Below are 27126 nucleotides of genomic sequence, written 5' to 3'. Positions count from 1 at the left end.
ACAGTACACAGACACACAGGGTAGGTAACACACACACTCACACAGTCTGCATACACACACCTGCTATGGATGTGGCCAACTAAGACACTGAAACAAGAGTATAGCTGGCACGTCACAATAAACCCAACAGAATACATACACATCTCACTGCAAACAGTCAATTCCACTCCGCTTCGGTAAACACCACACACACACACACACACACACACACACACACCACACCTCAGGGTTTAGAACAGTCTGGAAAAGAGATCTGCACGCAAATTGTGCAAGAAAATATAGAGTAGGTTTAAAAGCAAATGGAAAAGATTAGACATCATTCGAACATATTGTTTACCTATGCAGATATTGCGAAAATACACGACATATACAAAAGTATGTGGACACCCCTTCAAATTAGTGGATTCGGCTATTTCAGCAACACCTGTTGCTGACAGGTATATAAAAGCCATGCAACCTTCATATACAAACATTGGCAGTAGAAAGGCCTTACTGAAGAGCTCAGTGACTTTCAACATGACACCGTCATAGGATGCCACCTTTCCAACAAGTCAGTTCATCAAATTTCTGCCCTGCTTCATGAAATGGGTTTCCATGGCCGAGCAGCCATTGGACTCTGGAGCAGTGGAAACGCGTTCTCTGGAATGACGAATCACGCTTTACCATCTGGCAGTCCAACGGACTAATCTGGGTTTGGTGGATACCAGGAAAACGCTACCTGCCCGAATGCATAGTGCCAACTGTAAAGTTTGATGGAGGAGGAATAATGGTCTGGGGCTGTTTTCATGGTTTGGACAAGGCCCCTTACTTCCAGTGAAGGGAAATCTTAACGCTACAGCATACAATGACGTTCTATATGATTCTGTGCTTCCAACTTTGTGGCAACAGTTTGGGGAAGGCCCTTTCCTTGTTTCAGCATGACAATGCCCCCATTCTCAAAACGAGGTCCATACAGAAATGGTTTGCAGAGATCGGTGTGGAACATCTTGACTGGCCTGCACAGAGCCCTGACCTCAACCCTATCGAACACCTTTGGGAGGAATTGGAATGCAGACTACGAGCCAGGCCTAATTGCTCAACATCAGTGCCCGACCTCACTAATGCTCTTGTGGCTGAATGGAAGCAAGTCCACACAGCAATGTTCCAACGTCTATACTGAACAAAAATATAAATGCAACATGTAACATGTCTGGTGAGTATGCAGGCCGTAGAAGAATTGGGACATTTTCAGTTTCCAGGAATTGTGTACAGATCCTTGTGACATGGGCTCGTGCATTACCATACTGAAACATGAGGTGATGGCGGCGGACGAATGGCACGACAATTGTCACACCCTGATCTGTTTCACCTGTCTTTGTGCTTGTCTCCACCCCCAACCAGGTGTCTCCCATCTCCCCTCATTATCCCCTGCTTATTTATACTGGCGTATTCTGTTTGTCTTTTGCTAGTTTGTCTTGTCCTGTCAAGTCCTGTGTTCCGTCTTCCCAGTTCTGACCTTTCTGCCTGTCCTGACCTTGATGCTGCCTGCCGTCCTGTACCTGCCTGACTCTGATTTGGATTACAACTCTTTATCTCCTCCCAAGGAGCCACCATTGGAAGACACAAGGAGTTACTGCAAAGCCTTATAGAGGGACTCCATACCCTGGCTGAACGCCATGACCATGCATTCAATATATTCCGCAGATTCCCTACTACGCAGCGAGCCACAACAGTAATTCCCCAGACAGTAAAACCCCGCAAGCAGTGACGCTTCTTCCCAGCCTACCCCAGTGTCCCGAGAACCTTGCTTACCTCCTCCGGAGTGCTACGCTGGAGATTCTGGAACCTGCCGGGCTTTTCTCTCCCAGTTCTCCCTCATGTTCGAGCTGCAGCCTTCTTTCCCCTCGGACCACTTGAAGATAGCATACCTCATAACGCTGATGTCCGGGAGGGCACTTGCCTGGGCTACGGCGGTGTGGGAGCAACAGTCTACCGTTTGCCTTAGTCTTGAGGAGTTTGTGGCGGAGGTACGAAAAGTGTTTGATTCTCTGTTGTCCGGGAGAGAGGCTGCTCGTAAGCAGCTCCAACTATGTCAAGACTCCTGTAGTGTGGTAGACTATGCGATGGATTTTCACACGTTGGTAGCTGAGAGTGCTTGGAACCCGGAAGCCCTTTTCGACACATTGCTTCACGTATTATCAGAGGTTAGAGCGAGCTCACAGCCCGGGAGCTTCCCATGGACCTCACCCACCTCATCGCCTTGACCTTACGGATCAATGGGTGGCTACGGGAATGTAGGAGGGAGAGGAGATTTGTTCCCGGTCACACTCGCTCATCCACTGCTCCCACCTCGCCTCCGCGGAATCCCGGAAGTTCCCGACGTCCATCTTACCGAGAGAATCCGAGGTCACCCGAGTGCCCGAATCACTGAGGGCGGTTGACTCACCTCCTCCAGAGACCAAGCTACTGGGAAGGGCTAAATTGTCTCCGGATGAACATTTACTCAGGTTGAGCACCAGGATCTGTCTGTATTGAGGGACTACAGGACATTATACTTCCACCTGTCCATTAAAAAGACCAGGCTCACCAGTAGGTACTGGTACTCTGGTGAGCCGTACAGGGATATTCCAATCTCCCATTACTCGTACCCCTTTCCATGCCACTCTGTTGTGGGTTGACCAGGCCAAATCTTTCCGGGTGCTCATTGACTCTAGGGCTGACGAGAGCTTTATCGACGCTATCTTGGTCTCGGGGCTGGGAATCTCCACTCAACTCCTCTCCATTCCCATGGACGTCAGAGTGCTGGATGTGCTCTCTATTGGTAATACGGTTCCTATCAACCTACAGTGGGGGAAAAAAGTATTTGATCCCCTGCTGATTTTGTACGTTTGCCCACTGACAAAGAAAGGATCAGTCTATAATTTTAATGGTAGGTTTATTTGAACAGTGAGAGACAGAATAACAACAAATATCCAGAAAAACGCATGTCAGAAATGTTATAAATTGATTTGCATTTTAATGAGGGAAATAAGTATTTGACCCCCTCTCAATCAGAAAGATTTCTGGCTCCCAGGTGTCTTTTATACAGGTAACGAGCTGAGATTAGGAGCACACTCTTAAAGGGAGTGCTCCTAACCACAGCTTGCTACCTGTAAAAAAGACACTTGTCCACAGAAGCAATCAATCAATCAGATTCCAAACTCTCCACCATGGCCAAGACCAAAGAGCTCTCCAAGGATGTCAGGGACAAGATTGTAGACCTACACAAGGCTGGAATGGGCTACAAGACCATCGGCAAGCAGCTTGGTGAGAAGGTGACAACATTTGGTGCGATTATTCGCAAATGGAAGAAACACAAAAGAACTGTCAATATCCCTCGGCCTGGGGCTCCATGCAAGATCTCACCTCGTGGAGTTGCAATGATCATGAGAACGGTGAGAAATCAGCCCAGAACTACACAGGAGGATCTTGTCAATGATCTCAAGGCAGCTGGGACCATAGTCACCAAGAAAACAATTGGTAACACACTACGTCGTGAAGAACTGAAATCCCGCAGCGCTCGCAAGGTCCCCCTGCTCAAGAATACATATACATGCCCATCTGAAGTTTGCCAATGAACATCTGAATGACTCAGAGGACAACTGGTGAAAGTGTTGTGGTCAGATGAGACCAAAATGGAGCTCTTTGACATCAACTCAACTCGCCGTGTTTGGAGGAGGAGGAATGCTGCCTATGACCCCAAGAACACCATCCCCACCGTCAAACATGGAGGTGGAAACATTATGCTTTGGAGGTGTTTTTCTGCTAAGGGGACAGGAAAACTTCACCGCATCAAAGGGACGATGGACAGGGCCATGTACCGTCAAATCTTGGGTGAGAACCTCCTTCCCTCAGCCAGGACATTGAAAATGGGTCGTGGATGGTTATTCCAGCATGACAATGACCCAAAACACACGGCCAAAGCAACAAAGGAGTGGCTCAAGAAGAAGCACATTAAGGTCCTGGAGTGGCCTAGCCAGTCTCCAGACCTTAATCTCATAGAAAATCTGTGGAGGGAGCTGAAGGTTCGAGTTGCCAAACGTCAGCCTTGAAACCTTACTTGGAGAAGATCTGCAAAGAGGAGTGGGACAAAATCCCTCCTGAGATGTGTGCAAACCTGGTTGCCAACTACTAGAAACGTCTGACCTCTGTGATTGCCCACAAGGGTTTTGCCACCAAGTACTAAGTGATGTTTTACAGAGGGGTCAAATACTTATTTCCCTCATTAAAATGCAAATCATTTTATAACATTTTTGACATGCGTTTTTCTGGATTTTTGTTGTTGTTATTCTGTCTCTCACTGTTCAAATAAACCTACTATTAAAATGATAGACTGATCATTTCTTTGTAAGTGGGCATACATACAAAATCAGCAGGGGATCAAATACTTTTTTCCCCCACTGTACAAGTATCAGGAAATCACAGTGAGTGTATGTAGTTCCTGCTCATAGAATCTCCCCATGTACCCGTGGTTTTGGGGTATTCATGGCTCCAGAAGCACCATCCCATGATTGACTGGGATGCTGGTTCTATCGTAGGTTGGACCCCGTTCTGCCATGTGCAGTGTCTTATGTCAGCACAGCCTGTCCCGGGACATCTTCCTGCAGGCTTGGGAGAAGCCCCAGATCTCTCTGCCATTCCCGCGGAGTACCTGGACCTCCAAGAGGTCTTCAACAAGGCCAGCACTACGTCTCTCCCTCTGTATCGACCCTATGACTGCGCCATTGACCTTCTCCAGGGCACTACACTACCTCAGGAGCGGCTTACTCCCTTGTCATGTCCGGAAACCAAGGCTATGGAGGAGTATATTGAGAACTCTCTCGCTGCAGGGAATGTTCGTCCATCTGCCTCTCCCGCCAGCGCAGGGTTCTTCTTTGTGGAGAAGAAGAACAAAACCCTGCGCCTGTGTATCGACTACCGGTTAAAAACCGTTACCCTCTACCAGTCATCTCATCGGCTTTCGAACCTCTTAAGGGAGCGACCATCTTCTCTAAGTGTGTGCAACGCCAGGGTTGTGGGTTCGATTCCCACGGGGGGCCAGTACAAAAAAAATCTGGATAAGAGCGACTGCTAAATTACTAAAATGTAAATGTAAAATGTAAGTTGGACCTTCGGAATGCCTACCATCTGGATACGGGAAAGAGGCGAGTGAAAGACAGCCTTTACTTATGAAACATTTCCGGGATCTTTTATTTCAGTTCATGAAACATGGGACCAACACTTTACATGTTGCGTTTGTATTTTTGTTCAGTGGAGTAGAAAGCCTTCCCATAAGAGTGGAGACTGTTATAGCAACAAAGGGGGGGACCAACTCTATATTAAAGCCCATGATTTTGGAATGAGATGTTCGATGAGCAGGTGTTCACATACTTTTGGTCATGTAGTGTATCTAACAGTTTAGCAATTTAGTAGGTAAGAAATTAGGAAAATAACACTGAAAGCAGAGCAGAGAGAAGGTAACAAAAACAGAAGACTAATTAGATTTGAGGAGATCAAAAGGAAATAGACTCTTTTTGAGAAAGCAGGAAGGAAAGCTAATAAAAGATTGTGTGGGGCGACTAACGCACCGATCTCCGTCGCTCTCGTGGACGAGTCATTAGCTACTAGTCCTTGGAAATAGATTGATAAAAACTAAATTATCGATTCAAAGTCAACATTACACCAAATAATTATTGGAGAACATATCTATTATAAAATCATATTTACAACATCACAAGGACATGATTACAGTAATGGGAATGGTTACCTGCGTTAGGGTCAGCTAAGGTCACCAACACCTGTAGACCTCCTCGTACGATGAAGCTAACGTTGTTCTCATTGAAGGCCTGCTTAATGGCAGGGATACGCTGTGGAAAAAATATAAAACACAACCATAAAATTCACACAATTCAATTTCTACTAATATGAATGAGTCCAACAATGCCAATTAGTTAGGTAGTGTGTGTGTTTGATAGTGTACCTTATCCACAAATACACTCCTCTTAGCAGGCTTGCTCTCTGGTGGGAGAATGTACAGCTCGGCTGTGGTGGGCAGGCCCGGTTTCACCATGGTTACCAGGGACTCCTGAGGGATACCTGTGATCTGGGGGTCAAAGGTCATGGTCCGAAACGACATCTTCAACTTATGTGACATGTATCCTATATTTTTACGACCATGTTTCTACGACATGAGCATTTTTTTTTATTCAGGTAGTCCCTTCATCGCCAAATGTTTTCTCCCATTTCATAACTATACTGAACGTGCCTGTCATGTCTATATCGAATTGAATAATTTAACCAAACATATTGAGGCCAATGCAGATGCTATCATTATGTATCCTAAGGAATAGACTGGTCCTGTTATGTTATAGCATCAGGTCATGTATGAGGTGAGTACAGTAGACCCACCTTGGCCAGAATCCTGGTGACCACCTGACCCACGTCCTCCCTCCACTCTGGGATGTTGGGGTTGAGGAGGTCCAGGTTACTGCTGAAGGCCAGAGGGATGACCTGGAAAAGGTCTGGGATTGGACAGAACACACAGGAAGTCGGCAGCATTTTGGGTTACTGCATTCAGATGAACAAAAATCTCAATTTGAATTATACCCTATCCATTTCTATCGTTAAGATGATTTAGAATAAGTCAACAGTTTCTCACAATCCTACATTCACTTATTTTGCAGTATGTTGTTTCTGTATCATCAGTTCTCTAGGGGTAAGATAATACAGTACAGTTCTGCTCAGTTAGCACTCTCTCATGAATAAATTAAACTCATCTAGATTTGTTAAGATGACATCATTATCAGTGACAAAGTTACACAACAGCAACACATGAGGTCATGGAAAACACCAGGGACACAGTTACACAACAGCAACACATGAGGTCATGGAAAACACCAGGGACACAGTTACACAACAGCAACACATGAGGTCATGGAAAACACCAGAGACACAACCAAACAACTAGAGCTATATCATCTATAATAAAACTATTGCCTCATACGATAACATCATAAATAGTTGATGTACAGCACACAAATATTCATCAGGACTGCAATGTCCCCTCTCTCTTACCGTAGATGCGGACTGTCTTGGTGTCCTGCACCATGGAGCGTCCATTAGAGGCCTGGACAGTGACAGACACCTCTCCTTCCTCAGGGAACCGCGTTATCAGACTATTCTCCAGGGACAGCTTGGGCTGCATAGAGACACACAATGAATGTTTTAATTCATCAATTCACCAAATCATTTATAAACACTCAACATTAGCTTTAGCACTGTTAGCATCACAAAAAGACAGTGGTTGCAAATGGCTCAGATCACCTTTTGAACATTAGTTTCCATAAATCTGCATTTGAAGTGTATTACCTGTGGGTTGTGTGTGTGTCAGTATGAATTAATGGTAGGTTGTGCCTGTGTGTTTGTGCGTGTGTCAGTGTCAGAGGAAGCTGGTGGGAGGAGCTATAGGAGGAAGGGCTCACTGTAATGGCTGAGTTGGATTGATGGAACGGAGTCAAACATGTGGTTTCTATATGTTTGATGTGTTTGACTCCTTTCCATTTATTCCATTCCAGCCATTACAATGAGCCCATCCTCCTTAAGCTCATCCCACCAGCCTCCTCTGGTCAGTATACATTACCTGTAGGTTGTCTCCTATCCACCAGTAGAAGACAGTCAGGTTGGCCTCTGAAGGAAGCACCACAGCTGTCAGGTTGACTTCCTGGTTAACCCCGGCAATGGGAACTACTTCCAGGTGAACTTCCTGTAGAGGGGCTGAAACCTGGATGTACATGGTGGCCTGGTCGTGTCCGGCCATGTTCTCGGCCTTGACGGTGACACGGTAGACCCCCAGCTGTTCGTAGCGGTGCTGGATGGGCTCGTCTGTCACCGTCAGGTTCTGGTAGATGGCCCTCACCCCGTCACCCAGGTCCACCTGGTACTTAGTGTTGCTGGTGTCACCCTGGGTGAGGGAGGAGGTACAGGAGGAGAACATCACTGAATTGGGCTGATAAATGGGATAAACGAATGCTCCATTTTTCACGTCAAACTCATTCCACAGAGGGCCGAGTCTCTGCATATTTTAGCTGGACTTGATTGATGAATTAAGGTCACTGATTAGTAAGGAACTCCCTTCACCTGGTTGTCGAGGCCTTAATTGAAAGGAAAAACCAAAAACCACAGCCCTATATACTACGAATGTAGTTTGAGGCAATAGCGAAGTAACTTTGGTCAACTCTGAGTTCAAGTTGTGATAACCAGTACCATGAGAGTGCCTCACCTTTTAGCCAGGTAAATTTCTATGGCAACGAACCCTTCAGATTTAACCTGCTCCAGTGCAGGCCAACTCAGAGTTAACCTGAATTAAGTGTCTGAGCTGCGAGTTGAGGACCAATGAAATCAGATTCCCTCCCTCTCGCAAAAAGATTGCTTTATCATCCGCTTAATTTGAGGAAGACAACTGAATAAACATTTTATTAATATTATGGATTTTAAACATTTATGTACATGTAAGTGTCTTATATCGGCTGAAAGCTTAAATTCTCGTTAATCTAGTTGCACTGTCCGATTTACAGTAGCTATTACAGAGAAAACATGCCATGCGATTGTTTGAGGACGGCACCCCACATCAAAATATTTTTCCACCGGCACAGGTTTCATACATTCACAAATAACGATTCAATATTCACTTACTTTTTGAAAATCTTCCTCTGATTTGTCATCCAAACGGTCCCAGCTATAACATGCAGTATTGTTTTGTTAGATGAAATCCTTCTTTATATCCCTAAAAGTCTGTTTTGTTGGCGCCATCGATTTGAGTAATCCACTCATTCAACATGCAGAGAAAGGAATCCGAAAATCTACACCTAAACTTTGTTTCAACAAGTCAAAATACATTTCTATTTAGTCCTTAGATACCCTAAAATGTAATCAAACTATAATATTTATTACGGAAAGAAGTATGTTCAATAGGAAACCGATTTTAGCAGGTGTGTAACGTCTTCATAGCGCACGCAAACACGAATTTCCAAGACTGTGTCCTTCTGCTAAAACTGATATTTCGTATTCTTTTTTGAAGTTACAAGCCTGAAACCTTGAACATAGACTGATAACACCCTGTGGAAGCCATAGGAATTGCATCCAGGGAGCTAATTTTTAATATGACCTTACTCTTGCATTTCTAAGAGGATGGTCTCTCTCCAAAAAAAATGTCAGTTGTTTTTTCTTTGGATTTTCTCCTACCATATCTATTGTGTCAAATTATCCTACATTATTTTAACATTTCTACAAACTTGAACGTGTTTTCTTTCCAATGGTACCAATTATATGCATATCCTGGCTTCAGGGACTGAGCTACAGGCAGTTTACTTGGGCATGTCATTCAGACAGGAAGTGGAGAAAAAAGGGGCCTAGCCCTAAGAGGTAAAAAAAAATAGTAATACCTATCACATTACACATTTAACTTGCATTCGGAAAACAGGGGTTATTTCTGAGCTAGCTATTATCACAATCACACAGACAAAGACACAAAAACACATGGTTTTTTGAGACTCCCTACACTGCTCAAAATTTTGATTTAAGTAATCCGTACCTGTTCCTGGTGGACGATGAAGGTGATGTCATCACCAGGCGCCACAGCCAGCATCTGCCCCTTTATACCCAGCTGGAGGCCTCTGGGAGGCAGCAGAGGACAGGTGTGCTGCTTGGCGCTCTGCTGCTTGTTCACTCCCCCCTCACACATGTTGGACACAACCTTCCTGTACCTGCAACACAGCACAGGACCGTACCAATGTCAGAAAACAGGGGGACTTGTGATGGGTCAGGTGTAGTTTACGTAAGGCAGAGAGACTGGAGTACTAAAATAATAATGATGCATTTTTAATGAGATGAGGTAGGGAGAGGAAGAGTGGTGAGAGGCAGCATGTGCGTGTTTGTGTGTATATGTGTGTTTGTGCATTCTATTATCCCTCACCCTGTGCTGGACTCGAAGTCGTGTCCCAGATGGCAGTCGTCAGGTGGCGAGTCTGGGTCGTGCCAGAAGTCAGCAAAGCATCTATCTCCCTCGGTCTTCAGGCTCGGGGCACGCTCAAACCCATAGTCACTAAACACAGAGGAAGAGGAGAACGTTACCCCCTAGGCACTGATCTACGATAATTTTTTGTGTTTCTCCCACTAATGGTTAAGGTTAGGATTGGAAGAGGGGAAAACATATCAGTGCCTATTGATTCTGTTTGTTGTGAATCAATCAAGCTTAGGGTCAGTGTCATTCTTATCATCTTATTCAAGAACAGTGTTGTAAATTAAAGAGGATCCTCATTGAAAATGCTTGTATTGGATTTTCAATTCATCTCCTGAATACAAAAGGAATCAAACCCTAACCCTGACAGTGACCCTTATAATTTATTTATCAAGTCTTTATCTGAAGTATATACTATTGCATTAGAGTGTTCTGGTTTTGCTGTGGTCTCACCAGTTGAAGTCTTTCTCGGAGCACTGGCAGGTCTTGGTAGTGAGGGCGGAGGTGTAGCTCTTCCCCTTGATGCAGAATGCGGTGTCCTTCCTCTTCCTGAAACTCCTCTCCTGACCCATGATGCACTTCTCTCCCTGATGCGGGCCGAAAGTATACATTAGCTGATTGTAAAAGTGTAGGATAAACGCAAGATATTTACAAAGACATGGGAATGTGTGTGTGTTGGGTACCTTCAGGTCAGTGAGTTTCCAGGAGTCGTAGTCGGCCTCGGTACACTGTCTGGGGAATGACTGTCTGAAGTCCACCTTGACAAGCTCCCAGTCTGACCGGTAACTGATGTGACCAAACACCCTGCAGAGAGATATAAGGGGAAGAGAGATACATTTATATTGTCACATGCACAGTGAAGTGCAGTAATCAATATCAAAATAGTATAACAAAAAATTATAATAATAATGATATATAAATAAATATATATACACTACCGGTGAAAAGTTTTAGAACACCTACTCATTCAAGGGTTTTTCTTTATTTTTACTATTTTCTACATTGTAGAATAATAGTGAAGGCATCAGAACTATGAAATAACACATATGGAATCCTGTAGTAACCAAAAAAGTGTTAAACAAATCTAAATGTATGTCATATTTGAGATTCTTCAAATAGCCACCTTTTGCCTTGATGACAGCTTTGCACTATAATAAGCAAAGAGAAACAACAGTCCATCATTACTTTAAGACATAAAGGTCAGTCAATACGGAACATTTTAAGAACTTTTAACGTTTTTTCAAGTGCAGTTGCAAAAACCATCAAGCGCTATGATGAAACTGGCTCTCATGAGGACCGCCACAGGAATGGCGGTGCGCTGTTTGTGTTTCTAGTTTTGTTCATTTATTTATTAAATGTACTCACTCACTGAACTTGCTTCCTAACTCTCAGAGTACATCGTTACACAAAGAAACCACTACTAAAGGGCACCAATAAGAAGAGACGTGCCTTACAACAGGCCTACAAGCCCTCAGTCCAGCGTCTCTCAGCCTATTGCGGACAGTCTGAGCACTGATGGAGGGATTGTGTGTTCCTGGTGTAACTCGGGCAGTTGTTGTTGCCATCATGTACCTGTCCTGCAGGTGTGATGTTCGGATGTACCGATCCTATGCAGGTGTTGTTACACGTGGTTTGCCAATGCGAGGACGATCAGCTGTCCGTCCTGTCTCCCTGTAGCACTGTCTTAGGCGTCTCACAGACATGTCACGAGCTTAGGCGTCTGCAGTCCTGATGCCTCCTTGCAGCATGCCTAAGGCACGTTCACGCAGATGAGCAGGGACCCTGGGCATCTTTCTTTTGGTGTTTCTCCAGAGTCAGTAGAAAGGCCTCTTTAGTGTCCTAAATTTTCATAACTGTGACCTTAATTGCCTACCGTCTGTAAGCTGTTAGTGTCTTAATGACCGTTCCACAGGTGCATGTTCATTCATTGTTTATGGGTCATTGAACAAGCATGGGAAACAGTGTTTAACCCCTTTACAATGAAGATCTGTGAAGTTATTTTAATTTTTACGAATTATCTTTGAAAGACAGTGTCCTGAAAAAGGGCTGTTTCTTTTTTTGCTGAGTTTACATGTTAACAGGGCTGGTAAATGAGTGGAAGCAGGAACATATAAATACTTATCGTTATATACTAGTGATAATATACTGTATACATGTAAAGAGGAGAATTAGTGACTAGTAGCAGGATAAAATAGATAGGTACTAATTGTAATGGCAATCAATAATCAATGAACAGCAGCGTAGTGGTAGTAATAAATCAAATCAATAATCATTTTAGCAGCAGCGTAGGTGTGAGGGGAGAAGTAGTTGTTAGCCATTTAACAGTCTTATGGCCAGGGGATTGAAGCTGTTCAGGAGTCTGTTGGTCTGAGCCTTGATTCACCGGTACCGTCTGCAGGATGGGAGCATAGAGAGCAGCGGTTCTCCATGTCTCGGGTGGTTGGAGTCTTTGACAATTTTTCTCAGACACTCCTGACATGTACGTCCTGGATGGCTAGGAACTCAATCCAAGTGATTCGCTGGGCCGTCCGCACCACCCTCTTTCGGTCTGACTGTCTGCCCTGTCTGTTCTGCACTCATCCATCTGCCCACCCTTCCACCCACCCGTACATCCAACCATTTCCACATTTATCCACATAGGCGGCTGCGTTTAGACAGGCAACCCAATTCTAATATTTTTTCCACTCATTTAAGTACTTTGACCAATCACATCAGACATGTTCACATCAGATTGTTTTCAGAACTGATTTGATTGGTCAAAAGACAAATTAATAAAAAAATAAGCAGAACATGGATGCATGTCTAAACGCAGCCACAGAGCTCCAACTCCTATTCCATGAGGTGCGACTCCTGAACCATATCCTCTGGTCCCTGGTCATGTGACATGGTTGAACCAATCCCCTCTTTTGGGAACAGAGCAGTCTGACAGTAGCTTCGTGACATGTCTGTGGTCTCTACTTATCAACACTTCCCTAATGAGCAGGGATCCACTTGAGTGCTCCTGGACCATTCTATAGTCCATACTTTGTACATTTACGTCATTTAGCAGACGCTCTTATCCAGAGCGACTTACAGTAGTGAATGCATACATTTCATACAATTTCATTTTTATTTATTTTTTCTGTGCTGGTCCCCCGTGGGAATCGAACCCACAACCCTGGTGTTGCAAACACCATGCTCTACCAACAGAGCTACAGGGAAGGCTACATCAAAGACCCAGATGTCCCTTTTATTAAGATGGCCTAAAAAGCCATTGACTGCTCTGCACAAAAGATTGTCCTAAATGGTCTCTTTAAAGAGGCTCAAAAGCATTCATAAGAGCATTGTATGATATGCGTTATTGTATATGTCCACTAGATGGCATTATATCATTATGAAAAAATGAGGAAGTAACATTTTTTTACTTATGTATTAAAATGTAGCATTTTGAGCACTTATTTTCATAGACCGTCTGTGAGAGCATGCTCTTTTGGGAACAGATTGATGGGAAAATATGTCAGCAGCCCTGACATCTGTTCCGTTACGTATGCAACAATTCACCCCATTCTAATAGGCTGCAACTGTGAACTCATATCTTGATCACAGATGCTGTTGTTTTATCCCCCTCTCTCACTCCCAATCTCTCTTTATCCATGATTGTATTTCTATTGAATATGGCGCTTTTAAATGTGAGAGCAATCACAAGTAAAACCTTTCTCGTGAATGACCTCGTTACTGAGCTCAAAGTTGATTGCATGTTTCTCACTGAAACATGGCTGTCATCAGACTGTACTGCCGCTCTTATTGAAGCCTCCTCCCAGATTACAAGTTGTCATCCTCTATCAGAAAAGGGAAAAAGGGTGGGGGGACAGCCTCTATTTTTACTAAAGCTTTCAGATGTAAGGACATTTTGTTTGGCGACTTTGGGTCTTTTGAGCATCATGCTATATTGTTTAAATGTTACCCACCAGTGCTGGCCATAACCCTGTATAGGCCACCGAAGCACTGCCCCACTTTCTTTACTGTATCATCTGAACTATTGTCTAGGGCAGGGCTTTCTCCTATAGAGTTCATTTTTATGGAATGGTCTGCCTACCCATTTGAGAGACGCAGACTCAGTCTCAACCTTTAAGTCTTTATTGAAGACTCATCTCTTCAGTAGGTCCTATGATTGAGTGTAGTCTGGCCAAGGAGTGTGAAGGTGAACGGAAAGGCTCTGGAGCAACGAACCACCCTTGCCTGGCCGGTTCCCATCTCTCCACTGGGATTCTCTGCCTCTAACCCTATTACAGGGGCTGAGTCACTTTCTTACAGGTGCTCTTCCATGCTGTCCCTAGGAGGGGTGCGTCACTTGAGTGGGTTGAGTCACTGACGTGGTCTTCCTGTCTGGGTTGGCGCCCCCCCCTTGGGTTGTGCCGTGGCGGAGATCTTTGTGGGCTATACTCCGCCTTGTCTCAGGATGGTAAGTTGGTGGTTGAAAATATCCCTCTAGTGGTTGAAGATATCCCTCTAGTGGTGTGGGGGCTGTGCGTTGGCAAAGTGGGTGGGGTTATATCCTGCCTGTTTGGCCCTGTCCGGGGGTATCATCGGATGCGGCCATAGTGTCTCCTGACCCCTCCTGTCTCAGCCTCCAGTATTTATGCTGCAGTAGTTTATGTGTCAGGGGGCTAGGGTCAGTCTGTTATATCTGGAGTATTTCTCCTGTCTTATCCGGTGTCCTGTGTGAATTTAAGTATGCTCTCTCTAATTCTCTCTTTCTTTCTTTCTCCCTCTCGGAGGACCTGAGCCCTAGGACCATGCCTCAGGACTACCTGGCATGATGACTCCTTGCTGTCCCCAGTCCACCTGGCCGTGCTGCTGCTCCAGTTTCAACTGTTCTGCCTGCGGCTATGGAACCCTTGCCTGTTCACCGGACGTGCTACCTGTCCCAGACCTGCTGTTTTAAACTCTCTAGAGACAGCAGGAGCGGTAGAGGTGCTGACCTGTTGCACCCTCGACAACTACTGGGATTATTATTATTTGACCCTGCTGATCATTATGAACATTTGAACATCTTGGCCATGTTCTGTTATAATCTCCACCCAGCACAGCCAGAAGAGGACTGGCCACCCCTCATAGCCTGGTTCCTCTCAAGGTTTCTTCCTAGGTTTTGGCCTTTCTAGGGAGTTTTTCCTAGCCACCATGCTTCTACACCTGCATTGTTGCTGTTTGGGGTTTTAGGCTGGGTTTCTGTACAGCACCCTGAGATATCAGCTGATCTAAGAAGGGCTATATAAATAAATTTGATATTGTCCTTGAGAACTATGATAAAATCATTGTGTTGTGTGATTTTAATATTCATGTTGACAAAGAGACTGACTCCAAGGCCATTGAATTTATGAATCTTTTGAGCTCTATGGACTTTATCCAACAGGTTACTGGGCCCACCCATACTCTGGACCTGGTTATTATCAAGGGGCTTTCTATTGACATATCCTCTATTGTTGATGTTGCTTTATCTGATCACCACTGGGGATTTTTTACTACCTTGTTGCCCATAGCACAGGGTAATACTGAACACATGATTAAGAAATGCTATTTTACCTCTGAAGTTGCTACAGATTTTATTGAGTGTATGAACAATATTCCATCACCTATTCTGCCTACCTCGTGTGATGATTTAGTTGATCATACTTTAATAGCAAATGAATGGCAACCATTGATGCCATAGCTCTAGTAAGGTTGAAAAAGGCCACATCCAAACAGAGAGCCCGTTAGATGAGTGAGGAAACGAATCAATTAAAGAGAAATTGCAGAATGGCAGAGTGGAAGTGGAGGAAGTCAAAGTTGCAGGTCCATTATGATATTCTGAGAGAGCAACTTGGCATATATAACAAGGCAATTAGAAATGCCAGACGAGCTCATTTGACCTTGATCACTATTCATCAGAATCATTTGAGAGTGCTCTTCTCAACCATTGATGGCCCCTGCAAACCTATGTGAACTTTCCTCCACATCTAAATGTGATGAGTTTGCGACATATTTCAGAGACTAGATAGCAAACATTAGGCTGGGTATCAGTCAAGCAAGACCTGATGAGAAGTTTGATGATATGTGCTCTAGCCTACCACGCAAAAGCACTATGGATTTATTTTCCTTGGTTGACACAGACATGCTTCTTCAAAACAGTTTTTAATTGCATATCTGAAGAATTACAAGCTATTCTTAATCACTCACTTTTCCCATTGCACTAAAAACTGCTATGGTGAAACCCCTTTCGTGTCACGACAGTGACGGATGGTGGCGCCCCTCCTCGGCTGGGCGGAGCTCGGCGGTCGTCGTCGCCGGCCTACTAGCTACCATCGATCCCTTTTTGTTTCACTTTCTGTTGGTTAGGTCTAGGTAGGCACGCACCTGTTTTGGGTTAGTCATTAGTGGGGGGGGTTATTTCGTTTAGCGTAGGATGTATGTGTTTGTGCGTGATTGTGTTTCTTGTCCGGGTTTTGTGCTATAGGAACGTGTACTAGTTTTTCCCTCTGCCTGTGGTTTGTTTTCATTGTGTACACCACCGCAGAATAATTTAAGGGCTGCGCCCCTATATTTTTGGTGACCACATCCAGTTGTCTTGAATAAAGAAGTGTGGTCAAGAACTCTCTGTCTCCTGCGCCTGACTCTACCTCTCCTGTTGTTTTTTCGAGCCAGCAGGTGACATTTTGAAGAAAAGTCATCTAGATTCCTCAGATCTTAGCAATTTTCGGCCAATCTCCAACCTTCCATTCTTAAGAACAATTCTGGAGAAATTGGTGTTCAAACAGCTAAATTATTTTTGAAGTACCAACTGTATTCGTGCCCACCACAGCACACAGCACAGAGACAGCTTTAGTTAAAGTGGTAAATTATCTTAGAGCCAACACAGATGCCAAACATCTTAGATTTAAATGCTGCTATCAACACTGTTGACCATGATGTCCTTCTGGAAAGACTGAAGAGGTGGGTTGGCCTCTCCGGTCCAGTTCTAAATTGGTTTTGGACCTATTTAACCGGTGAAGAATTTTTATCACCTTTGGTGAACATAACTCAGGGAAAATACATATCTTATGTGGCACTCCACAGGGTTCGATTTTGGGTCTGGTACTGTTCAGTTTATATACTGTATTTTACCCCTTGGCAGCGTTATCAGATAGTACAGCATTGATTTTCACTCCTATGCAGACCATACACAACTTTACATTTCTGTGTCACCAGAGGATTTTAGCTCTATGGATAAATTATTAGACTGTATTAGTGATTTAAATAGTTGGAACTTCCTCCAGCTAAATCAAGACCGGGGTACGTATTGTTGGAACCAAAGCACAGAGAGAGAATCTAGCCGCACATTTTAATTCAAGGGCAATAAAGACAAAACACCAAGTAAAAAACCTAGGTGTTACTTTAGATTCTGAACAAAATTTCATATCGCACATTAGGAATGTGACCAAAATAGCTTTGTACCACCTGAGGAACATTGCCAAGATGCTGACGTTTCTCTCTCAGGCTGATACAGAGAGACTCATCCATGATTTTATTACAAGCAGGCTTGACTACTGTAATGCCCTCCTGTCTGGTCTACCCAAGAAACCCATTGTTCACTTGCAAAACACACAGAATGCTGCAGCATGGGTACTGACCAAGACCAGATGAAGAGCACACATTACACCAGTTTAAAGGTCTCTGCACTGGCTGCCTGTGAGTTTTAGATTATTCCATTGGTTTTTAAATCAATCCACGATTTTGCACTACAATACATGTCAGATCTGCTTTTAAGTTATGTACCCAGTAGGTCCCTCAGGTCCTCTGGCACTGGCACTGACTTTTTAGCTATTCCAAAACCTAGGACCAAGCCTTTAGTTATTATGCACCCAGCCCCTGGAATAGCCTGCCGGAGAACCTGAGGGGGGCCGAAACTGTGGACATATTTAAAATAGATCTTAAAACCCATATTTTTAGCTTTGCTTTTCCTTAGGCTGCTTTTTTAGTTGTTCAGTGTGTCATTCTTTAGTTTTTTAAAATCTTTTGTTGTGTAGTAAATATTTCAGTTTTTATTTTCATTGATTTTCATTCGTTTTTTTCCCCCTGTAAAGCAAATTGCATTGCATTCCATGTCTAAAATGTGCTGAATAAATAAAGCTCGATTTGATTTGATATGTCTCGTCCTGCTCCTTATCACTCTAACTTGATATTTTTCTTTCTTTCTCTTTCTTTCTTTCTTTCTTTCTTTCTTTCTTTCTTTCTTTCTTTCTTTCTTTCTTTCTTTCTTTCTTTCTTTCTTTCTTTCTTTCTTTCTTTCTTTCTTTCTTTCTTTCTTTCTTTCTTTCTCACTTTCTTTCTCACTATCTCTCTCCCTTTGTCCACCCCTCTCCCTCTTTCTCTCCCTCCCTCTCAAACATGTGAATCACATATGTTGCAAGTCCTTTAAAATAATGTGTCCAGTCACAGTTTTAACCTCCCAAGGCTCTTGTCATTAGTATGTGGAAAGGCCTCTCCCCCTTCCAGCCTGTCCTTGGTGCTACAGTAAGTCACTGTTCAAAGACGAGACGAGAGTCCTCCACCATCAAAAAAATCGAAGTCAGGGCTGGAAAATACACCAGGGCAATCGTGGTTGGCCATCAGTTGTCCTCTACCTGTCTCACTCCTCGCCATATCTCACAGGAGGCAGATGGCGTGTGTGTGTGGGGTGTGTGTCCGTGTGTGTGCATGTGTGTGTCTGCGTGTGTCGGTCTTCCGTGACGACCCGAATCAGACCCATGGCCGCAACTCGGCGCAGGAGAAAATTGTTGTCCTGTTAGCTCATGATTCTGTCCTCTCACGACACCCCCATCCACTACCCGCATTTCTGCTCAAATGAAACCCAGGTCTTATCGCCCCACTGGGGCCAAAACTTTGACTTGATGTGCCTCTACAATTACTCCATCTAATTCACTGAAGATGATTAGATTAAGGGAGAGAGGGAGAGAAATGGAGAGAGAGTGGAAGGGAGAGAGAGAGAGAGGTAGAGAGAGAGAGGGAGAGATAGGGGTTTAGGGAACGAGAGAGAGAGAGAGCGAGAGAGTGAGGTATAGAGCAACATAAAAAGTGAGAAGTACAGAAGAAAACACTAGGCTAATCAATCCCTTAAGAGGAAGTGCAGCAGAAAATCACAGGGGAAATGGCCGTGTCCTTAACTAATGGAGAGTGCATTGGGGAGATGAGAAAACCCTGCTGAAGAGGCAGCTGCTCCATATTCCTTACTAAGCCCCTTATTGGAGAACAGAGGAGCCAGGAGAGCAGGGTAGAACTGTGAGGTAAGCAGCATGAGGTGTCACTGAGACTGCAGGATCAATTCTCACTCTCCTGGGTGAATCATTGCTTGGCCATCTCATCTGAATAATAGGCTCAAGCCAATCAGACCCCTTAGTGTTGAATTAATAGTGTTAAGAAACCAATCAATGACTTGTTACAAGTTGAGAGAGTTCTATTGAACCAATGGCAGAGCGTTGGAGAAGAGGTTCCCTTGAAATAGGGCCTATTACCATACTACAAAGCTCATCATTCCCTTCCCAAAATGTACAGCTTCATTGAGGATTCTGGAAGATTCCACGGTACACTTACGTCATGACCAGTGTCTCATCTCCCGGTTCGCTCAGAAGTCCATCAACGAAAACCGAGGTGCTGGTGAAGTTGTGGATGGTCCAGGTCCTTCCCTCATCGATACTGAACCTAAGGAGAATAAACATTAACACAATTACAACAACTCTATGGAAGTCTATGGGTTATTTTCAACAGGCGGCCATCTTGGAAGAGGCATTCATATGAGCTTTCTTATTGGTAGTACTCTTCCTAACTAGAGAGAGATAATGTTTTGTTTTTTTACAGTTTTTTTCAGCAGAACGTTGTACAAATGGCAGCAATATGCTGAATTGTGTATACGACTTACTTTTCAATATAATGTCAATGCAAACTAAAATACAATAAACAACAGATATAGGCAAAAAATTCTGATCATCGTGAGCTGTTCAGTAGGCGAACCATGGCTGGGATGGCACTGCAGTGGAAACGCTCAGTCCTGCAGTGGATCAGTTCCAGTTTAGTTGAGGAGCGGGTCTGGTGTATGCTCACAGACGATCGTTGAGGAGGGAGCATATGCCAGTAGCCAGAGATCGGATTTTTTAGAAGTGATCTTTTGCGAAGAATCTTGAGAGACTTCCCTGCGAGTGTGAAGTGATGGTAGGTCCAGATTGATGCATGCATCTGAGTAGGAGGTGTAGTCTGTGCCCATGATGAGGGTGGAAGCTGTCATTCATAAACTACAGAGTTCTACAGACTTTCCTAGAATGGCCATCTTGGAAAGAGGCAGAAAAAACACCCTTCATATTAGTAAGGCTTCTGTCTAGGAGGATGTAATGCTGTCATTGCATACATGTCATGAGAGATAGGATAATCTCCAACTGTGACTGAACCGCGACCTGATTTAAGGACCTGTCAAGTCAACATCTAGACCGCATGTCATTGCCAAGATGTTTCTGCGTGGGTCTGTCTTCAAACACGCCACCAGAACCACAGGCTACTGTTTACTTTAAGGAAGGACTTTAAAATTAGAGGATAGGGGTACGGATAGCTAACTTCTAACTCAACTTAACCTCCTGTGGATATGGCTCCCAGAATCAACAGGGTTACTTACATAAATAGGGTTATGTATTGGAAAGGAATCACTGTGGGATTGAGTAGCAGACCTATGTCTGCAGGGTATGCAAATTGTTGTGCTAACAAGCCAGGAGTAAAACTAGAGAGACTCTAGAGAGACAGAGATTAGACAATATATACAGAGAGAATCAGAGCCAGAAAGACATCCCAATACTGTATACAGAGAGAATTAGCAAGGGGGAATGGTTTGTTGTTGTGTGTCTCAGTTTTGCTTTCTCTTTCTCCGGCTTTTTTCCCCCCTCAATCACTCTGTCTCTCTCTTCCTCTCTAACACTAAGAGCATGTTGAAAGAATAACTTATCCTAAGTGCACATTTTCGTAAACCTTTGGTGCAGTCTAATGCATTAATAACATTAATAACTGTGTATTTGTGATGAATTAATGTACACTACAGCCTTTCCTAGCACCAATCTGCATTTAATCCATACCTCATACACACACTGTATAAACAAAACATGACTGCATGAAAATAAGTGTGGATTTACTTGTAAATTCACAGAACCTTATTATGTATAAGACAATTTTTTTTCTTTTTTTGCCATCTCATCTCCGAGAACGTTATGTTTTTATATGATTAAAAGCGACATGGCAGTGGTGGGATAGTACATCACCCCAAACAACCCCGCTGCTATTGATGTTATTCAAAGCCAGGCATTATCTAACATTATTTGAACAAGTATGTGCAGTGAAGTCAGAATATTGGCAAGGGTCATCCTTGAGTTGGGGCCTTTTGCTTTCCAAGGGGCCCCTAACAGAAAGTGAATCTCTGTGATCTACAGTACATATGTAGCGGTGTTGGAAACCCAGAGGGCCTGCTTCTTGAACTCTCAAATTCAAGTGCCCTTCTGAGAGGGGGAGAAAAACGTCTCCTTTGAGGATATGGATTTTGGACTCGTGTCAGTGACTGGGTTTGAAGAGGGTTCTCTTTTTGTTTGAAGGGTCTTTTAGGGCTGTTGGAGGGCTCATGACTAACACAGATTCATTCATTCTCTCTCTCTCTCTCTCTCTCTCTCTCTCTCTCTCTCTCTCTCTCTCTCTCTCTCTCTCTCTCTCTCTCTCTCTCTCTCTCTCTCAGAGAGAGTTTACCTTTAAATAAAGGGCACACAGAGTACAGACACTGACTGTGGCAATGTCTCCCAAACGCCTTTCAAAACACTCTCACGCTCTTGCCTGAAGATTTCTACTGCAGCCCAGTCCCAAGGCAGTGATTTGGGGTTTAGAGGGTGAAGTGGGCATAAAGTTGACCTTTCTGATGCTGATGAGGCTGTTGAGACAAAGGTCATCTGCTGATAAAGGTCAGTGATAAGGATTCTCATTACTGAGTGCTTTTTATCATTTCTTTTTCATTCAACGTTTATCAAGGTTATAGCTTCATTGAGATAAAATCTATTGATATAGATATGATCCACAGGAGAGACCTAGTCCTGGTCAGGTGTTTTGAAGGTCATAGATGAACGGTCATAGGACTGTATGGACACATTGGTGGCTCCTGTATTGGTATATTGAGTGTCATGAGTATTGGAGTTACAGAGTATTTTGACAGTAAAATGAGCCTACTTGAGTATTTTGAGGGGGATGGAGGTGTCTTTGATGGCAACAATGACCCCTCCATGGTCCAGGTACAGGATGTGATGCTCTTCCTCAAACACCTGCAAACAGGAAGGACAATCACAGGAAGTGTCGAAAAGACCAGGGAGTGAAAAGTTAGTAGGACGATAAGCGCTAGAAATAAATTAGATTACGGTACATTAATACATCACATAAAAGAAGAGCATGGAAATTAGAGGTTGTCATAAAACTTCTTCAAAAAGCTGAACACTGTATAATAGGTTTTGTCAGGAGGTTGGAAGTTAACCTCCGCCTTGAATTGAATTTCCTCCCTGAATCTTCTCCTTTTTTAGGTGGAGTGAGAGGTGGGGGTGGAGATGGTGAGGGAGGTATGGAGGGAGGTGGAGAGAGAGGTGGGGAGGGAGGTGGTGAGAGAGGTGGGGAGGGAGGTGAGGAGGGAGGTATGGAGGGAGGGAAGTATGGAGGGACGTGGGGAGAGAGGTGGGGGAGGGAGGTGGGGAGGGAAGTATGGAGGGAGGTGGGGAGAGAAGCGGGGAGGGAGGTGGGGAGGGCGGTGGTGAGAGGGGTGTGGAGGGAGGTGGGGAGGGAAGTATGGAGGGAGGTGAGGAGAGAGGTGGGGGAGGGAGGTGGGGAGGGAAGTATGGAGGGAGGTGAGGAGAGAAGCGGGGAGGGAGGAGGGGAGGGAAGTATGGAGGGAGGTGAGGAGAGAAGCGGGGAGGGAGGTGGGGAGGGCGGTGGTGAGAGAGGTGTGGAGGGAGGTGGGGAGAGACAGAGACTCACCTGTCTCCAAGTCTTCCCACAGTCAGAGGTGATGTACATCTCTTCTTTATACTCCACCAGCTGGGAACCCAGGTTACCTGACAAACAGAGAGACAGAGAGAGAGAGAGCGAGAGAGACAGAGAGAGAGATAGTCAATTGAATGAGCAGGCAGCAGCCATGGATGTCACAGCTAGAGCTGTGGCGGTCATGACATTTTGTCAGCCGGTGATTGTCAAGCAAATAACTGCTGGTCACGCGGTAATTGACCGTTAATTAACATAAACACATCTAGCATCTCCTGGCTTCCACGCATAGCCTACAAGCCACTGATGCAGACCTTTGGAACATCTACATTTTAAAAAGTCGAATAAATCCATGTAATATAGCCTACACCATCCAATAAATCCATGATTTATCTTAGACAGGTCTAAAGAAACATATGAAGAAAATGTAGTCTATTTCAAAAGAACAGAATAGCATACTCGGAGTTGTCCTTATGTTAGGTCCTGATCTGGCTATGCCATATGGCTGTGGGCTACACTAGTTCATTTAGCAGACAAGATTTGCTTAGAATTCCATGGCATTATTTTATATTATTTTAAAGTTTGAAGAATACAATTGAACATAACTGAATAGAATGGAAATTATATTTTCTCCAAACGATTGAGGGAGTGCGCACATGTGGCTATTTTGTGTTGAGCGCTTAACAAAGAAACAGGTATTCCTATATGCTTCATTTAGAGTTATTTATGTAACTTTATTTATGATAAAAGTGCTGGGCTATCTGTTTTGATTTTTAATACATTCTAAGGCTGCATGATGCGATTCTAATGATGATTTGAAAAAATGTTGCATGAAAGGCATGAGCTCTGCTTTGTCTCTCATTCACAAGTTGACAAATCAAATCAAATTGTATTTGTCATATGCGCTGAATACAACAGGTGTAGACCTTACAGTGAAATGCTTACTTACAAGCCCTTAACCAACTGTCACGTAGGTATGAATGATTCGGGAGACAGGCGCAGGAATGCGTAATATGGGTTTTTATTAAGCTCAAATTGCGGCGTGCCGTGTAAAAGCATGGGGACGAAGACCAAACAAACACGTAACAAAACACAGGGTAGAACCCCCCCCAAAAAGAGCGAGGAGTACCTTGAATAAATAACACATGGGCACAATGATTAACACACGGGACGAGACCTGCAATCATCTGCGCAATCCACAATGCACGAAAGCCAAAACACATAGCACAGGTACTCACACGCACCAACGGACATTGTAACAATAATCGACTGCCCTATGGAAACCAAAGGGCACCTATATACAAATACAATCATTGGGAATAGGGGCCAGGTGTGCGCAATGAAAGTTTCAGAGGGATCCGTGACATCAACAATGCAGTTTTAAGAAAATACCTACAAAAATGAATAAGAGATCTTGTTGGCTGACGCACTTGATAATGCCTCGAATTTCCCGGCTGCATCCCCTTTGTGTGGACATAATCCCCCTAAAAAAATCCATGCCTTTTGCGGCCAGTGGCCGTTGTGCCCTTGGGCTGAATATAATAATTATAATTCCCTTCTCTCCGCTGCGTGCCGAAGCACCTCTCACTCACATGGCTCTCAGTCACGTGATCGGGTCTTTCTCACAGGCTATAAGTGAAGACAGACACATCGGGGACGCAACTGCGCACGTCCTCATCCAATTCCGAGGCACATATTGAAGATATTGGAAGAACTGTCCACATTTACTTTTCGGCAGCCAACAAGATGAGTAGGCCTAATAAACAGCAAAAGCACAAGCCTATGTCAATCTACTAACCCCCATAGTACAACAGTTGACTTATTATATTCTGTGCAACAAACATAGTCCGGGACAGTTGTGGGATGCGACAGCTTAAAATGTAGATAAACTACTATGGCAGTAGGCTATAAGCGCAAATCTCCATTAGCAGGAAACACCATTCTCAAAAATGACCACAAATGCAATTATGCATGTAATGCTTTTATTATAAAGGCGCATTTCTATGGTGAAAATTGCTGTGTATGTATGCCAGTTAGGCTCTACACCCGTTGTAAAGCGGAAAAATCTGCTTCATTTTAAGAAGCTATTTGGCCAATTTAGTTGTGATACAAACCTATATGTGCGACTATGATTTGAAAAAGTCACCAAAAAAAGCATGCGCTGTTTTCCTTAAGCTGGTCATCATTCACAAGTGACAATATATCATTCACAAGTGATAGGCTAATATTCTCACCCATCACACTATTCTTGATCTAATCTTGTCTTTAAAAATAATAAATAATATATGTGTGAAATTTATTTTGATTTAGACTGGACCATTATTATACACCTGTCTCGAAACAGGAGCAGAGGAAGAAAATGTAATCTATGGACTTAAATAGCGAATGGAGGACGCTTTTCCCGTGGTTCATTTTCATGCCAGCCAGGTAGGCTATACTCCTGTTTTAAAGAGAAGCAATGTGCTTAATATTAGGAAGGTTGAGAAATAAATATAGTAGGCCTAGTCTATAGAAAGCTGATGGGATCCTCCTCTTTTTAATAGAGGCCATCACTCTGTTTTCTCACACAATTGCATAGCCTATAGAAATGTTGCGCAACATGAGCTCATGGGCTCTCATGAAGTGTTGATGTCAGAGTGATTAGAGGGACAATAGAGTGTGGAGTACCAGGTAGGCCCAATTACCATGACTAAGTGGTCACATGGAATTTGACTGCCATCATGACTCGTGACCGTCGGTGTGGCGGTAATACGGTCACGTAACAGCCCTAGTTACAGCACTACAAACGTATAAAAAAAGGTGATTTCTAAAACCTAAAAGGGTTCATTGGCTGTCCCCATAGGAGAACTCTTTGAAGAAACCTTATTAGTTCCAGGTAGAACCCTTTTGGTTCCAGGTTAAACCCTTTTCTACCTGGAACCAAAAAAGGGTTATCTTATGGGGACAGCCAAAGAACTCTTTTGGAACCCTTTTTTTTGTAAGAGTACAGGGATCTCCAGGCTATTAATGCTCTCCCTTTGAACACAAGGTCGAGAAAGAAAATGCTCTTCCAACTGTCTCATTTTGTTAAAAAAGAGAGTGAAGGAGTAAAAATTAGGGAGGAGGGGGCGATCTGTTGGATCAAAGCCTCCTGCACCGACAAATCATTTCAGATGGAGGGTAATTTTCCTCTCGTTCTTAACAGTGGGAATAAGGGAAGAGAGGAGGGGGATGGTAAGGGATGGCGAGGCAGCTCGTACTCACTCAGGAGATGAGGCAGCCCACTTATCCCCTTCACTACGGACCCCTATTTTAGCTCTCCTCCAGGGGTGCCCGCACAGAAATGCCAAATATTCAATAAATAAAAGCAGCAATGACTGAGTAAACTCTTCTCTGGGGTTGAAGTACTTTGGCACTGTATCTTCCATTCCTCTAACCCACTGCCTTTCTGGGGTAAATCCAGGTTGTCTAGAGGCGTGGGATGTTTTAAATCCAGATACTGTGGGTTTGTCAAAAATAGAGCACTCCGGGAAGGTTTTGGTGGATAGTGCGCTTGATGAACTGCGGAACACACACATAGCTCCACGACTAGTTCTCCCTCACTGTGTCTGCCTGATGTAAGCATGCATTATGTCCAGCCTTGTTACGAGCCCCACTATCTGCCTGAGGGCTCCATTGTACTACAACACATAGAGCCATCAAAACAACAGGCTCAGAAACTGCCTTCCTATAATGGGGCTGTAATCCCACACTAGAACAAGTAGGCTAAACCTTACTTAGGCTAAAAGGCCTAACCAAAGCCTGTTCACTAGCAAACTGTGAGGGGGTCCTAGTGTTAGTGACCCTAGACAGAAGCTATTACAGTGTCACATACAGATAATAATAAGTAAAGCTAAACAACCAGGATGACTGGTCATACTAATGTACAGTAGTAGCCATGGCCACTGCAGTAATGATGTAACTGGGTGGAGGTTGTCATGGTTACTCACCTGCACCCATGATGAGTCCGGGGGCGGAGTCTTTGGTGTGGACGGTCCCTGATACGTAAGGGTTGTCAGCCCAGCGCAGGTGGAGGTGGAGGTGACAGTCAGGCTAGAAGACAGGAC

At 44.0% G+C, this 27126-nt stretch overlaps 1 protein-coding gene across 7 annotated transcripts in view; it reads right to left on the bottom strand.

The window, feature by feature from the left end:
* LOC106577493 (VPS10 domain-containing receptor SorCS2) overlaps positions 1-27126 on the bottom strand; it is a 349001-nt gene that overhangs the window by 4450 nt on the left and 317425 nt on the right. For 5 of the 7 annotated variants that reach the window (XM_014155530.2, XM_014155527.2, XM_014155529.2 and 2 more), the window contains exons 11-24: positions 27010-27112; positions 23039-23115; positions 22247-22338; positions 19598-19705; positions 10696-10816; positions 10466-10599; positions 9968-10096; positions 9587-9758; positions 7637-7957; positions 7072-7195; positions 6406-6518; positions 5978-6100; positions 5765-5864; positions 5586-5627 (exon numbers count right to left, since the gene is read on the bottom strand). In XM_014155530.2, the coding sequence (XP_014011005.1) occupies positions 5586-5627; positions 5765-5864; positions 5978-6100; positions 6406-6518; positions 7072-7195; positions 7637-7957; positions 9587-9758; positions 9968-10096; positions 10466-10599; positions 10696-10816; positions 19598-19705; positions 22247-22338; positions 23039-23115; positions 27010-27112 (1759 nt within the window). The remainder of the gene's footprint in view (positions 1-5585; positions 5628-5764; positions 5865-5977; positions 6101-6405; positions 6519-7071; positions 7196-7636; positions 7958-9586; positions 9759-9967; positions 10097-10465; positions 10600-10695; positions 10817-19597; positions 19706-22246; positions 22339-23038; positions 23116-27009; positions 27113-27126) is intronic. The other 2 variants (XM_014155531.2, XM_014155533.2) reach the window with 1 other exon arrangement.

This window comes from Salmo salar, chromosome ssa18 (assembly GCF_905237065.1).
Source record: "Salmo salar chromosome ssa18, Ssal_v3.1, whole genome shotgun sequence".
Taxonomy (NCBI): Eukaryota; Metazoa; Chordata; class Actinopteri; order Salmoniformes; family Salmonidae; genus Salmo; species Salmo salar.
The sequence above is the reverse complement of the archived record's forward strand: the minus strand, read 5'-3'. Positions and strand labels throughout refer to the sequence as shown.